This window comes from Narcine bancroftii, chromosome 4 (genome assembly GCF_036971445.1).
Source record: "Narcine bancroftii isolate sNarBan1 chromosome 4, sNarBan1.hap1, whole genome shotgun sequence".
NCBI lineage: Eukaryota > Metazoa > Chordata > Chondrichthyes > Torpediniformes > Narcinidae > Narcine > Narcine bancroftii.
Window position 1 is genome coordinate 225,524,399 of NC_091472.1, and position 13,554 is coordinate 225,537,952.

The 13,554-nt window shown below is 39.2% G+C and overlaps 1 protein-coding gene across 3 annotated transcripts in view; it reads right to left on the reverse strand.

The window, feature by feature from the left end:
- parp12a (poly (ADP-ribose) polymerase family, member 12a) overlaps positions 1–13,554 on the reverse strand; it is a 61,026-nt gene that overhangs the window by 36,440 nt on the left and 11,032 nt on the right. For all 3 annotated transcript variants that reach the window (XM_069934132.1, XM_069934134.1, XM_069934133.1), the window contains exon 3: positions 3,475–3,775. In XM_069934132.1, coding sequence (XP_069790233.1) covers positions 3,475–3,775 — 301 coding nt within the window. The remainder of the gene's footprint in view (positions 1–3,474; positions 3,776–13,554) is intronic.

Consider the following 13,554-nt stretch of genomic DNA (forward strand, 5'->3'; position numbering starts at 1 on the left):
ATCCCTCTGTCCTTTTCCTATTTCACAAACCTATCTAAATGTCATTGAAAAGTCTTCATTGTACCCATCCTCTGGCAGCTCATTCCACATAGCCACCATCCTCTGTGAGACAAGGCTGCCCTTCAGGTTTCTTCTAAATCTTTCCTCCTTACCTTAAACCTATGTGCTCTCGTTTTACATTCCTCTACTCCTGGAAACAGACTGTGTGACCTTATCTATGCCCCTTATGACTTTGTAAACTTCTTCTCGGTCAGCCCTCAGCTTCCTATATCCCAAGGAAAAAAGTCCCACCCTGCCAGTCCTGGTAACAACCTGGTGAATATTTTTTGCACCTTCTCCAGTTTTATGCCATCCTGCATACAGTACAGGAGGAAGCCATTGATCCACAGCTCATTCAATCAGTCTCAGTATTCCACACTTTCCCAATGTCCTGCAAATTTAGCACTTAACCAATTACTTCAGGGAAGTTATTATTGATAATGCTCCTGCCAGTCCTGTAGCCAGTGCATTCCAAATCAGAACTATGAATATAATTTTCCTCATCTCGCCCTTATTTTTCTCTTTTGCCAAATACCTTCAATCTGTGGGAAACAACACTTCTCTTGTGGCAACCTTCATCAGGTAAACCTTCAGGTTCTTTGCCTTGGTACAAAATATAAGCCCAGCCTCTCCAGTCTCCCCAGAGGACTTATCCCACATCACTTGGCAATCTACTCTGCACTCTCACCAAACCACCCTCTTCTCCCTCTTGAGAAGGCTCAAGAATGTGAAAGCACGTGTGAACAGATTGCAAGGCTCTTTCTTCCCCGCAGCCATCAGGCTCTTAAATGTACCCCACAAAAGTATAATTATGCTGCCCTTGCTTGGTGCCTATTTTTTTTTTTAAATTTTTTATTTTTCACACCATAAATCACATTAACCATGGTACACACTTTTTCCTTTTCACACATATACAGTGCCATTTTCTCCACCCTCCCTACCTCCCCCCTCCCATCCATTTAAGGTATAAAATCTAGGATACATTAAACCAGTCAGACAATGTTGTCATTCAATAAAAATACACCAGAAATTCTACTGAGTCCATTCTTTTCATTTCCTTTTCCTTCCGTTAACTTAGGTAATGATTGTCCCCGGTAGGTTTTCGCTATTGTATTTAATGTAAGGCTCCCATATTTGTTCGAATATTTCAATATTATTTCTTAACCTATATGTTATTTTTTCTAATGGAATACATTTATTCATTTCTATATACCATTGTTGTATTTTCAAATTATCTTCCAATTTCCAGGTTGACATAATACATTTTTTTGCTACGGCTAGAGCTATCTTAACAAATCTTTTTTGTGCATCCTCCAAATCAATTCCAAATTCTTTGTTTTTTATGTTACTTAGGAGGAAGATCTCTGGATTCTTTGGTATATTGTTTTCTGTTATTTTATTTAATATCTGATTTAGATCTTCCCAAAATTTTTCTACTTTCTCACATGTCCAGATTGCATGAATTGTTGTTCCCATTTCTTTTTTACATCGAAAACATCTATCAGATACTGTTGGGTCCCATTTATTTAACTTTAGAGGTGTAATGTATAGCCTGTGTATCCAGTTATATTGTATCATACGTAACCTCGTATTTATTGTATTTCTCATCGTTCCGGAGCATAACTTCTCCCATGTTTCCTTTTTTATCTTTATATTTAAATCTTGTTCCCATTTTTGTTTAGTTTTACCATTTGTTTCCTCATTCTCCTTTTCTTGCAGTTTAATATACATATTTGTTATAAATCTTTTGATTAACATTGTATCTGTAATCACATATTCAAGGTTACTTCCCTCTGGCAAACTCAAACTGCTTCCTAATTTATCCTTCAAGTAGGATCTCAATTGGTAATATGCCAGCGCTGTATCTTGAGTTATATTGTACTTATCTTTCATTTGTTCAAAGGATAAGAATCTATTTCCTGAAAAACAATTTTCTATTCTTTTAATCCCTTTTTTTTCCCCATTCTCTAAAGGAAAGGTTATCTATTGTAAAAGGGAGTAACTTGTTTTGCGTCATTAGTTTTGGTAATTGATAATTTGTTTTATTTCTTTCTACATGAATCTTCTTCCAAATATTGAGGAGATGATGTAATACTGGAGAACTTCTATGTTGTACCAATTTTTCATCCCATTTATATAATATGTGTTCAGGTATCTTTTCCCCTATTTTATCTAATTCTAATCTCATCCAATCTGGCTTTTCCCTTGTTTGATAAAAATCTGATAGGTATCTTAATTGTGCGGCTCTATAATAATTTTTAAAGTTTGGCAGTTGTAAGCCTCCTTGTTTATACCATTCTGTTAATTTATCTAGTGCTATCCTCGGTTTCCCCCCTCTCCATAAAAATTTCCTTATTATTTTCTTCAACTCCTTGAAGAATTTCTCTGTCAGTTGTATTGGGGATGCCTGAAATAAGTATAATATCCTTGGAAAAATGTTCATTTTAATACAGTTTATCCTTCCTATTAGTGTTAGTGGTAAATCTTTCCAATGCTCTAAATCGTCCTGTAATTTTTTCATTAGTGGATAATAATTGAGTTTATATAGTTGGCCGAGATTTTTGTTTATTTGTACACCTAGGTATCTTATTGCTTGCATTTGCCATCTAAATGGTGATTCCTTCTTAAATTTTGAGAAATCCCCATTATTCATAGGCATTGTTTCATTTTTATTTACGTTTATCTTGTAACCCAACACTTCTTCATATTCCTTCAATTTCTTATATAATTCTTTTATTGATAGTTCTGGTTCTGTTAAGTACACTATAACATCATCCGCAAATAAACTGATTTTATATTCCTTGTCTTTTATTTTTATTCCTTTTATATTATTTTCTGTTCTTATCAATTCTGCTAGTGGTTCTATAGCTAACGCAAACAATAAAGGTGATAGTGGGCATCCCTGCCGCATTGACCTGCTTAAGTTAAATTGCTTTGATACATGTCCATTTACTGTCACTTTCGCTAACGGTCCCTTATATAATGCTTTTAATCCAATTAATATACTTCTCCGGTAAACTGAATTTTTACAATACTTTGAACAAATAATTCCATTCTACTCAGTCAAAGGCCTTCTCTGCGTCTAAAGCAACTGCTACTGTAGGTGCTTTATTCGCTTGGTGCCTATTGATAAAAGTGGCACCTACAGAGGAAAACTTCCAAATTATACCAAACTGCTCATTGAGATCACCCCTTAATCTTCCAAGAAATGCAAGCCAAACTCCGACAATCTTCCCTTGAATTTGACAGCTTTGAAATCTTGCTGATTCCAAGGCCACTATCTCCTGTGCCCAAAACAGAACATCTCAACAGGTGCATGGACTTTTGTATAATTTCTGTCCCTGATGGATCAAAGTCATCAATAATAATGAGCCAACACAATTATCTGTTGCTTCCTTCCACCATTCTTTCGCGACTCGCTTTGTTTGCACAGACCTGACACAGCAGCAGTGTGGGAGTGACCGTTATTCCCACTTGCTTCACCGCTGCCAGCTCCGTGTTTTCTGATGGCGTACATGTTCTGGTATGTATGATGCAGGTGTTTGAAATGCTCTGCACCCAGATTCTCCAGGACAGAGATGACACTGCTGTCTTGGAAATTATGACAGCGTTTACATTTTGCCCCAAACCTGCAGGTGTCCTGGACAAAGTGGAGGCAGATATGGAGTTTGGTGCAAGAATGCTTGAACGTGCAGCTTCCAAACGGCCCAAGGCCCTTGTTGTAGAATACACAAATCTGCAAGAGATAATTGACAACTGTGTGAGTCTCAAATATGCACACGTCTAACCACTCCACTACATGATCGCAGCACCCTGGATATGTGGCAGCAACTCCTCCACTGAAACTGCAGAGAAGGGGAGGCCGTGTGTTATAAGGAGAGATTGGATCAGCTCAGACTTTTTCCCTTGAGCAGAGGAGGCTGACTGAACAGAGGAAGCAGCGGGAACCTCCAGCTCCCAGGCAGGAGCAGGACCCTTGGGCTCCAGGCATGAGCAGGGCCTCGGTGGGGAAGTGTCAGTGATTGGTGATGGCCAGCATTTTACTTTGGTGAGAATTAAACATTATTTTAATGCTTAAAATGCCTTCCCTTGTTTAAACACTGTTACAAGTGATTTGCTGTTGCTCCTGGAGTGTTTTTTTTTTAAATGACTGTTTCGCCAAAAATATCATTTATCCAAAATAGATTTAGGATAATCTGAGTTGTATCGTATAAGGTAAATACAAGTAAAACCCCTGATATCCAGAATTCAAATAACCAGCAACCTCAAGGACCCAGCACAGAAATTTGTGGAAAATAAATGGGTAAAAAATACAGTCTAAAACTGGTGTGCCTCACTATTAGTTTTCCCGTCACATAGCACACAGTCTCAAGCGACCAGAAAATTCACTTAACCGGCATCTACCAATCCCTGTAGGTGCCAGACACCAGGAACTTTACTGTAGACAACCTCTTTTCCCCCACATTAGGATCTAAAACAAGAAGGCATCAACTGAAGATGAGAATGGGTAAGATTTAAAGGAGACTTTTTCTCCCACAGAGGGTGGTACATGTCCTGAACGAACTGCCCCAGGAACTGCTCTTCTTGAGACCACAAGAAACTCCAGTGGGCAATTAAAGCAGCTCAAACCATCATGGAAACCAACCTCTCCTCTACCTTCTCCATCTAAAGATCTTGCTGCCTTAGTGTCCGGTAGGAGAATACCAACCCTCTCCAGAAAAGAAGAAAAAAAGTGAAGGGAAAGCAAAGTCCCAGATACACAAAACACAACAAATAAAAGATAAAGGTGTGGAGAAAAGAAAGAAAATGGGACCCAAGAAAAAAACAAAAAACAACAGGAAAAAAAGGAGGAAAGACGCCAGGAGAAAATCTGCAAGAAAAAGCAGGGACCTGCCGTGGAAAGAGGAGCCCACTCCCCGAGGTTAGTGGAGACTAACCTCCCAACCGCAGGACTGCAAAAATGGCTCACTGAGCCAAATAGAGGTGGGCGATGCACGCACCAAGGAAAAGAAGAACACCAACGAGAGGGGGGACCAGCTGTGGAGTGAAACTACACAGCATGAATAGCTGAGAGATGCCCGACAGCAGGGCTCCCAGCTGGAAGAAAAGGAAAGCAACGAGAAAGGGAGGGATGAGAAAGAAAAACAGAAGCAGGAGGCCCAACAGACAACCAGCCCAGAAGAAGAGGACCAATATCAAGAAGCCATGAAAAATAAACCCAACACACTGAGGCAAGCAGCTCAACAAGAAAGTCAGAAGAGACACAGATACAAGGAAGAGAAGTAGAAGACACAAACCCAAGAGCAGACACAAAAGAAGAACACCAAGCTCTGCACAGAGGAATAGAAGGTAAAATGAATGGACAGTACATACATTAAAAAAATTTTTCAAGAACAAATGAAAGCATTAAAAGAATGGTTGACACTAGAATTTAGTGAAAAGTACAGAAGAAAAAGTGAGTAGAATAGAGCTGGCCATAACAGATGTAGGGAAAGGATTAGAAAATGTGGAAGAATGTGTAATGGCAGTAGAAATGGAAGTGAACGACCTAAAAAGAAAATTGGAAGACAATGACAAAAAAGTTAAAGAAACACAAGAGTTGTTAGCTCAGAAGATGGATATAATGGAAAACTGTTGTAGGCGAAACAATATAAAAATAGTGGGCCTAAAGGAAGATGAAGAAGGCAAAGATATGAAAGAATTTATAAAAGAATGGATCCCAAAAGTCCTGGGAATGCCAGAAATGCAGGAAGGAATGGAAATAGAAAGGGCACACAGAACATTAGCCCCGAAACCATAGTCACAACAAAAACCAAGATCTGTTTTAGTAAAATTTCTGAGATACACGAGAAGAGAAAATATATTGGAGATGGCAATGAATAAAATGAGAGAAGACAAAAAACCACTGGAGAACAAAGGTCAAAAAAAAATTTTCTACCCAGACATAACTTTTGAGCTCCTAAAGAGGAAAAAGTTTAACAAAGCAAAATCGATCCTATGGAAAAAAGGCTATAAATTTATGTTAAGATATCCAGCGGTGCTTAAAATAGTTATCCCGGGGCAGCAAAACAGACTGTTCTTGGATCCGGAGAAAGCACGAGAATTTTCAGGAAGCCTGCAGGACAAAAAGAGAGATGGAGAGATGTAACAAGAATGAAGACAAACTACATATAAAGATGTAAAAATAATGTACAAGTAAGAACTAAAGGAGGGAAAAAAGGGAGAAGGGGGAAAAAAGAGGAGGGGGTAAAAAAAAGAAAAGAGGGGGAGCTATGTTGTAATGTGAAGATAAAAAGTCTTTTCTGGAGGGGGTTGGGTGGGAGAGAATAACAATCACTGCAAAATCAGTTGACACTTACGAACAGGTTCACAGTCCGAATGGAGAGGGGAGTTGTGGTTGCCCGGCAAGGGACAAGGGGTTACTGAGAAGGGGGGGGGGGAAATGGGACACTTGGGGTTAAGGGAAGTTTAGATGTGGGAGTGGTTGAAGTATTTTATGTCTTAGAAGTGCTGTCATACAGTGAGTTCAAAAAAGGAAAAGGGGAAAGGTGGTGATGTAAACAGAGTACGAGATGACCATGTTGAACTATACGGCTATAAATATTAATGGAATACATAACCAAATCAAAAGGAAGAGGCTATTAAATTTACTGAAAAAAAGAAAAGATATAGCATTCGTGCAGGAAACGCATCTAACTGAAGTGGAACACAATAAATTAAGGAGAGACTGGGTAGAGCACGTAACGGCAACATCATATAATTCAAAAGCCAGAGGTATAGCTATATCAATCAATAAAAATGTACCAATCAAAATAGAGGAGGAAATAATAGATCCAGCAGGGAGATGTAATGTTAAAATCTCAGATATATTCAGAATTCTGGAATTTGATCAATATATACGAAGAGGATCAAAAGTTTATGCAAGATATTTTTTTGAAGATTGTAGATACGCAGGGGAATATATTGATAGGAGGGGATTTTAACCTTAATTTGGACCCAGAATTGGATAAAACTGGACAAAAGACTAGCTAAAAGAATAAAGTGGCCAAATTTATGATTAAATCAATGCAGGAAATGCAACTTTTGGATATATGGAGGAGGCAACAACCAAAGGAGAAGGAATACTTATATTATTCGAGTAGACATAAAACATACTCAAGGATTGACCTGTTCCTGTTGTCAGCCCATATTCAAGGGAGAGTTAGGAAAACGGAATTTAAAGCTAGATTGTTATATGATCACTCACCCCTGTTATTAGCAATAGAACTGGAGGACATCCCACCAAGAACATATAGATGGAGATTAAACTCCATGCTACTTAAAAGACAGGAATTTAGAGAATTTATTGAATGCCAAATTAAAATGTACTTTGAAATAAATAAGGAATCAGTGAAAGACAAATTTGTATTATGGGATGCAATGAAAGCCTTCATTAGAGGGCAGATAATAAGTTATGTAACTAAGATGAAAAAGGACTACAACCGGGAAATAGAACAGCTGGAAAGGGAAATAGCAAGTACAGAAAAGGAACTAGCAACAAGGGAAGATACAACAAAACAAAGAGAAATGGCAGACAAAAAATAAAATACGAAACACTACAAACATATAAGGTGGAGAAGAACATAATGAAAATAAAGCAGAAGTATTATGAGCTAGGATAAAAAAAAACGCACAAAATACTAGCCTGGTAGCTTAAAACAGAACAAGCTAAAAGAACGGTATTGGCATCAAGGAAAAAGGACAAACAAATTACATATAACCCAACAGAGATCAATGAAAACTTCAAGGAATTCTACGAGCAGTTATACCGAACTGAAAACGAAGGGAAAGAAGACAAAATTATGAGTTTTTAGCTAAAATTGAACTACTGAAATTGCAAGAAGAGGAGCAAAACAAATTGATAAAACCATTTGAAATAGAGGAAATACAGGATATATTAAAAAAACTGCCAAACAATAAAACGTCTGGAGAGGACGGATTCCTAATAGAATTCTATAAAACATTTAAAGAGTTATTAATTCCTCCTCTCCTGGAAGTAATGAACCAGATAGAAGAAACACAAAACTTGCCAGATTCATGTAAAACAGCAATAATTACAGTAATACCAAAGACGGGGAAAGATCCACTAACACCAGCATCGTATAGTCCAATATCTCTACTTAACTCAGATTATAAGATAATAGCAAAACTATCAGCAAACAGATTGGCTGACTGGGTACCAAAAATAGTAAAACTAGATCAAACTGGATTTATTAAGAAAAGACAAACAACGGACGATGTCTGTAAATTCATTAACTTAATCCATGCAGTACAAGGAAATAAGACACCAACAGTGGCTGTTGCTTTAGCCGCAGAGAAAGCCTTTGACAGGATAGAATGGAATTATTTATTCAAAGTATTACAGAGCTTCAACCTACCAGAGAAATATATTAATTGGACTAAAGCATTATATAAGGGACCAATGGCAAAGGTGACAGTAAATGGATATATATCGAACCAATTTAAATTAAGCAGGTCAACTTGGCAGGGATGTCCACTATCTCCCTCACTGTTCGCTTTACCAATAGAATCATTGGCAGAACTGATAAGAACATAAAATAAAAGGGATAAAAATAAAAGTGAAGGAATATAAAATCAGTTTATTTGCAGATGACATCATTGTATACTTAACAGAACCAAAATTATCAATAAAAGAATTACATAAGAAATTGAAGGAATATGGAGAAATATCGGGGTACAAGATCAACGCAAATAAAATGAAGCGATGCCAATGAATAATGCGGATTACAGAGCAATCCGATACCTAGGTATTAGACTAGATAATAATCTAGGCCATCTATACAAATTAAATTATCAGCCATTAATGAAGAAATTACAAGATGACTGAGAACATTGGAAAGATTTACCACTAACACTGATTGGAAGGATAAATTGCATTAAAATGAATATCTTCCCAAGGATAGAATACCTATTTTAATCGTTACCAATTCCCTTAACAGAGAAATTCTTCAATGAACTAAAGAGAATAATAAGGAAATTCTTATGGAAAGGGGGGAAACAGAGGATAGCACTAGATAAATTAGCAGAATGGTACAAACAAGCTGGTTTGCAGCTACCAAACTTTAAAAATTATTATAGAGCAGCACAATTAAGATATCTATCAGATTTTTATCAAATAAGGGAAAAACCAGATTGGACCAAGATGGAGGTAGATAAAATAGGGGAGAAGGTACCAGAAAATATACTTTACAAGTGGGATGAAAAACTGGTGCAATATAAAAGTTCACCAGTACTGCACCACCTACTCAACATTTGGAAGAAGATTTATATAGAAAGGAAAAAAACAAATTACCAACTACCAAAATTATTATTGTCGCAAAATCAACTAATCCCTTTCACAATAGATAACCTTTCCTTTAGAGAATGGGAGAGAAAAGGAATTATAAGAATAGAAAATTGTTTTTTGGGAAATAATTTATTATCATTTGAACAAATGAAGTACAAATATGGAATAACTCACAGTACAATGTTTGCATACCACCAACTGAAAACCTACTTAAAGGAAAAATTGGGAAGCAGACTGAGATTACCAGAAGGAAGCAGCTTTGAATATGTGATTACAGACACAATGATAATTAAAAGATTTATAACAAACATGTACATCAAGCTGCAAGAGAAAGAAAATGATGAAATAAGCTATAAACCCAAAAGTGGGAAATAGATCTGAACATAAAGATAAAAAATGAAATATGGGAAAAGTTATGCTCCGGAACTATGAGAAATATAGTAAATATGAGGTTAATCATGATACAAAATAATTAGTTACACAGATTATATATCATGCCCCAAAAGTTAAATAAATGGGATCCAACATTATCAGATAGATGTTTTCGCTGTAAGAAGGAAACAGGAACAACAGTACATGCAATTTGGGCAAGTGAGAAAGTGAAAAAATTTTGGTAAGATCTAAATTAGATATTAAATAAAATCACAAACAACAACATACCAATAAAATCAAGAGATCTTTCTTCTAAGTAATATAAGAAGTAAAGAATTATGCCTTAAATTGGATGAAGCGCAAAAAATATTTATTATGATAGCCTTATCTGTAGCAAAAAAATGTATAATGTCAACTTGGAAATCAGAAGAGAGCCTGAGAGTATAGGAATGGTACATGGAAATGAATAAATGTATTCCACTGGAAAAAATAACATACAATTTAAAAAATAAAGTCACATTATTTGAACAAATTTGGGAACCGTACATGGAACACAACAGAAAGAGCCTACTGCGGACCTCCACCCTCTAAAATGATAGAATGAGAAGAAGACTAAATGAACTGACCCAGTGTTTAAAAGTAGATAATACAATTTTCTTGTTTATTTTCATTGTGTGATGACATTGTTTAATGGGTTTATTGTATTGTATATGTTGAACGTTTAATGGGTTTGGAGGGGGGGGTGGGAAGGAGGGAGGGAAGGGAAGGGGAAAAAAAGGGGAGAAAATAACACTGTATATTCAAGAGGGAAATGTTTGTGTGTATTTTGATTAATATGGTTCATAGTTTGAAAAATAAAAAAATTTAAAAAGAGCTGCTACCATATCAGAAGGCCCATCTCTTCTCTCCACCCTCCCCCCCAATCAGGTAGAAGACACCTGCTTGCGAACACAAACCTCCAGATTAAAGGAGTTTCTTTCATGCTGTTTTCAGTCAAATGATCTTACACTTGCAAAAGATGATGCCCCATCACCTTTAAGCCCCTCCCCAGCTTCTTTCCCTTTTATATGCATAATTTCACTTCCTTCCCTCCAGTCTTGATAAAGGGTCCCAACCTGAAATGTTGACTGACTGTTTCTTCCCACAGACCCTGACTGACCTACTGAATGCCTCCAGAAATTCTTTGTCTGCTCAAGTGTCCATTGTCTGCAGCTTTTGTGTGTTTTTTGGGTCCACTGCCTTCAGTGGGCAAAAACACAGACCAACCCAACTTCTTCTGTCAGCTGCTTCAAATGTGGGTTTAAGGAAAGCGCAGCACAGATGACATAACTAGGCTTTGTCATGGAGAAGTGGCAGTGAATGTCTCCCACTTTGGTCAAAGCACATGTTCCTGAAGGGGTGGAACTCCCTTAGCACTCCCATGCTTCAAGCCTCTGGTCAGGAATTATGATTCAAGGGACTGGAGTGGTTCCACTGAATCACAGTTATTACCCATGATTCAAGCCCAAACCACAATTTTACAGACCGTAGAGAGCCCAGCTCATCAAGGCCACTTGCCCCTTCGACTGTCTCAGCATGGACTTCAAGGGGCCACTCCGGTCCATGAATCAGAACATCTACTTCCTGAGCATCATGGATAAGTACGCACATTTCCCATTCGCCATTCCCCAACATGACATTAAACCACTCCGCACAGTATTCACTCTATTTGGATACCCCAGTTACGTTCATAGTGACTGGGGATCTGTCTTCATGAGTGAAGAGTTGCGGCAATACTTCCTTTCCAGGGGCATAGATACAAGCAGAACCACCAGCTACAGCCCCTGCAGGAATGGGCAGGCGAAAAGGGAGAATGGTATGATCTGGAAGGCAGTCCTTTTGGCCCTCAAGTCAAAAGGAATGCCCATATTCCAGTGGTAAGAGGTCCTCCCTGAAGCGCTGCATGCCACCAGGTCCCTACTTTGCACAACAACAACTCCTTCCCTAGAAGGGTGCTGGTGGGAACTGCACTGCTGGTCTGGCTGATGAACCCAGGGCCAGGAAGCATGTTAGAATGCACAAAGCGGACCCACTGGTCGAGGAAGTGCACCTCCTGCATGCGAACCCCCAATATGCGCTGGTAAGGTACCCGGACAGACAATAGATAATAGACAATAGGAGCTGGAGTAGGCCCTTCGGCCCGTCGAGCCAGCACCGCCATTTTACAGATCATGGCTGATCACTACTATCAGTACCCCTTTCCAGCCTTATCCCCATAACCCTTAACTCCTTTGCCCACTAGAGTCTTATCTAACTCTCTTTTGAACATAATCAGCGAATCTGCCTCTACCACCCTCTGTGGCAGAGCATTCCACAGATTCACACTTCTCTGGGTAAAAAAATGTTTTCTCATCTCCGTCCTAAAGGGCCTACCCTGTATTCTTAAACTATGCCCTCTAGTCCTCGTCTCCCCCATCATTGGGAACAAGTAATCCGACTTCACCCTGTCTATCCACCTGATAATTTTGTATACCTCAATCATGTCCCCCCCCTCATCCTTCTAAACTCCATCGGATACAAGTCCAGTTTTTCTAGCCTTTCAGCATATGTCAACCCCGCCATCTCTGGAACTAACCTTGTAAATCTGCGCTGCATACCCTCTATAACTAGTATGTCCTTCCTCAAAATTGGAGACCAAAACTGGACGCAATACTCCAGCTGGGGTCTCACCAGGGCCCTGTACAACTGCAGAAGGGCGTCTCTGTTCCTATACTCCAATCCCCTCTTTATGAAAGCCAACATGCCATTTGCCTTCTTCACAGCTTTCTGAACCTGCATGTTAGCCTTCAGTGACCGGTGAACAAGTACACCCAGATCCATTTGCACCTCCCCACTCCCTAGCTTGTCTCCATTTAAATAATACTCAGCTTTCCTATTATTGCCCCCAAAATGGATAACCTCACATTTGCTCACAAATGACGGAACGGGACCTGGCGCGAGCAGGGGCCCTGCCACAGGAGGTGATCCCGATACCCCTGGGCAGCGAGCAGTTGGCATCAGGGATCAACCTGACAGATGAAGTAGTGATCCCACCTCCAACATGCCCCCCCCCCAAGTGTTCTCTCCCCCCAAATGGAGTGTCCCCCCCCACTGCTACAAATTCACCACCCTCTACGGGGAACACACAGACACTGTTCAGCTCTCCAATATCCAGCTGAACGAACAACCCACCGTTCTGCTGGAACCAACGATACAGCCAGCAGTACTTCAGAGATCTCAGGCCGAATAAAACCGCTGGAGCGGCTGAACCTTTCAACTGTATGGACTACAAGACCTGTGCCAATGGACATCATTGCCCTGCATCATCACCCGTGCCCTGCATCATCCCGCTTGACTTCATTAAAAAAAGGAGGGGTAAATGTGGTGGAACACAGTAATGCAGGCATGTTCTCACTGGCTGGGCCACTTTCTGTACCTGCATCCCCTCCCCATAAGATCCCCTAATAAAGGCTGAGAGCCTTAATCTCCTCCCTCATACCCGCCTTAGAAGTGAGCCAGCAGCATGTAGAGCAAGTCTGGGTCTTCTGATCAATAAAGCTTTTGACTCTTGCTTCGTGTCTGCAAATGGTTATAGATCGCGCCACAGTGGGACACAGACAGAAAAGGATCGACAGACGAGCTCAATCATATGGAAAATTTCAGCAGACGTAACCATGCAACAATCATTGGACTGAGAGAAGGAATTGAGAGGAAAGACCTGGTGAACTTCTTTGAAACATGGATCCTACAAATGCTCGGGCAAAACAAGTTAAATGCAA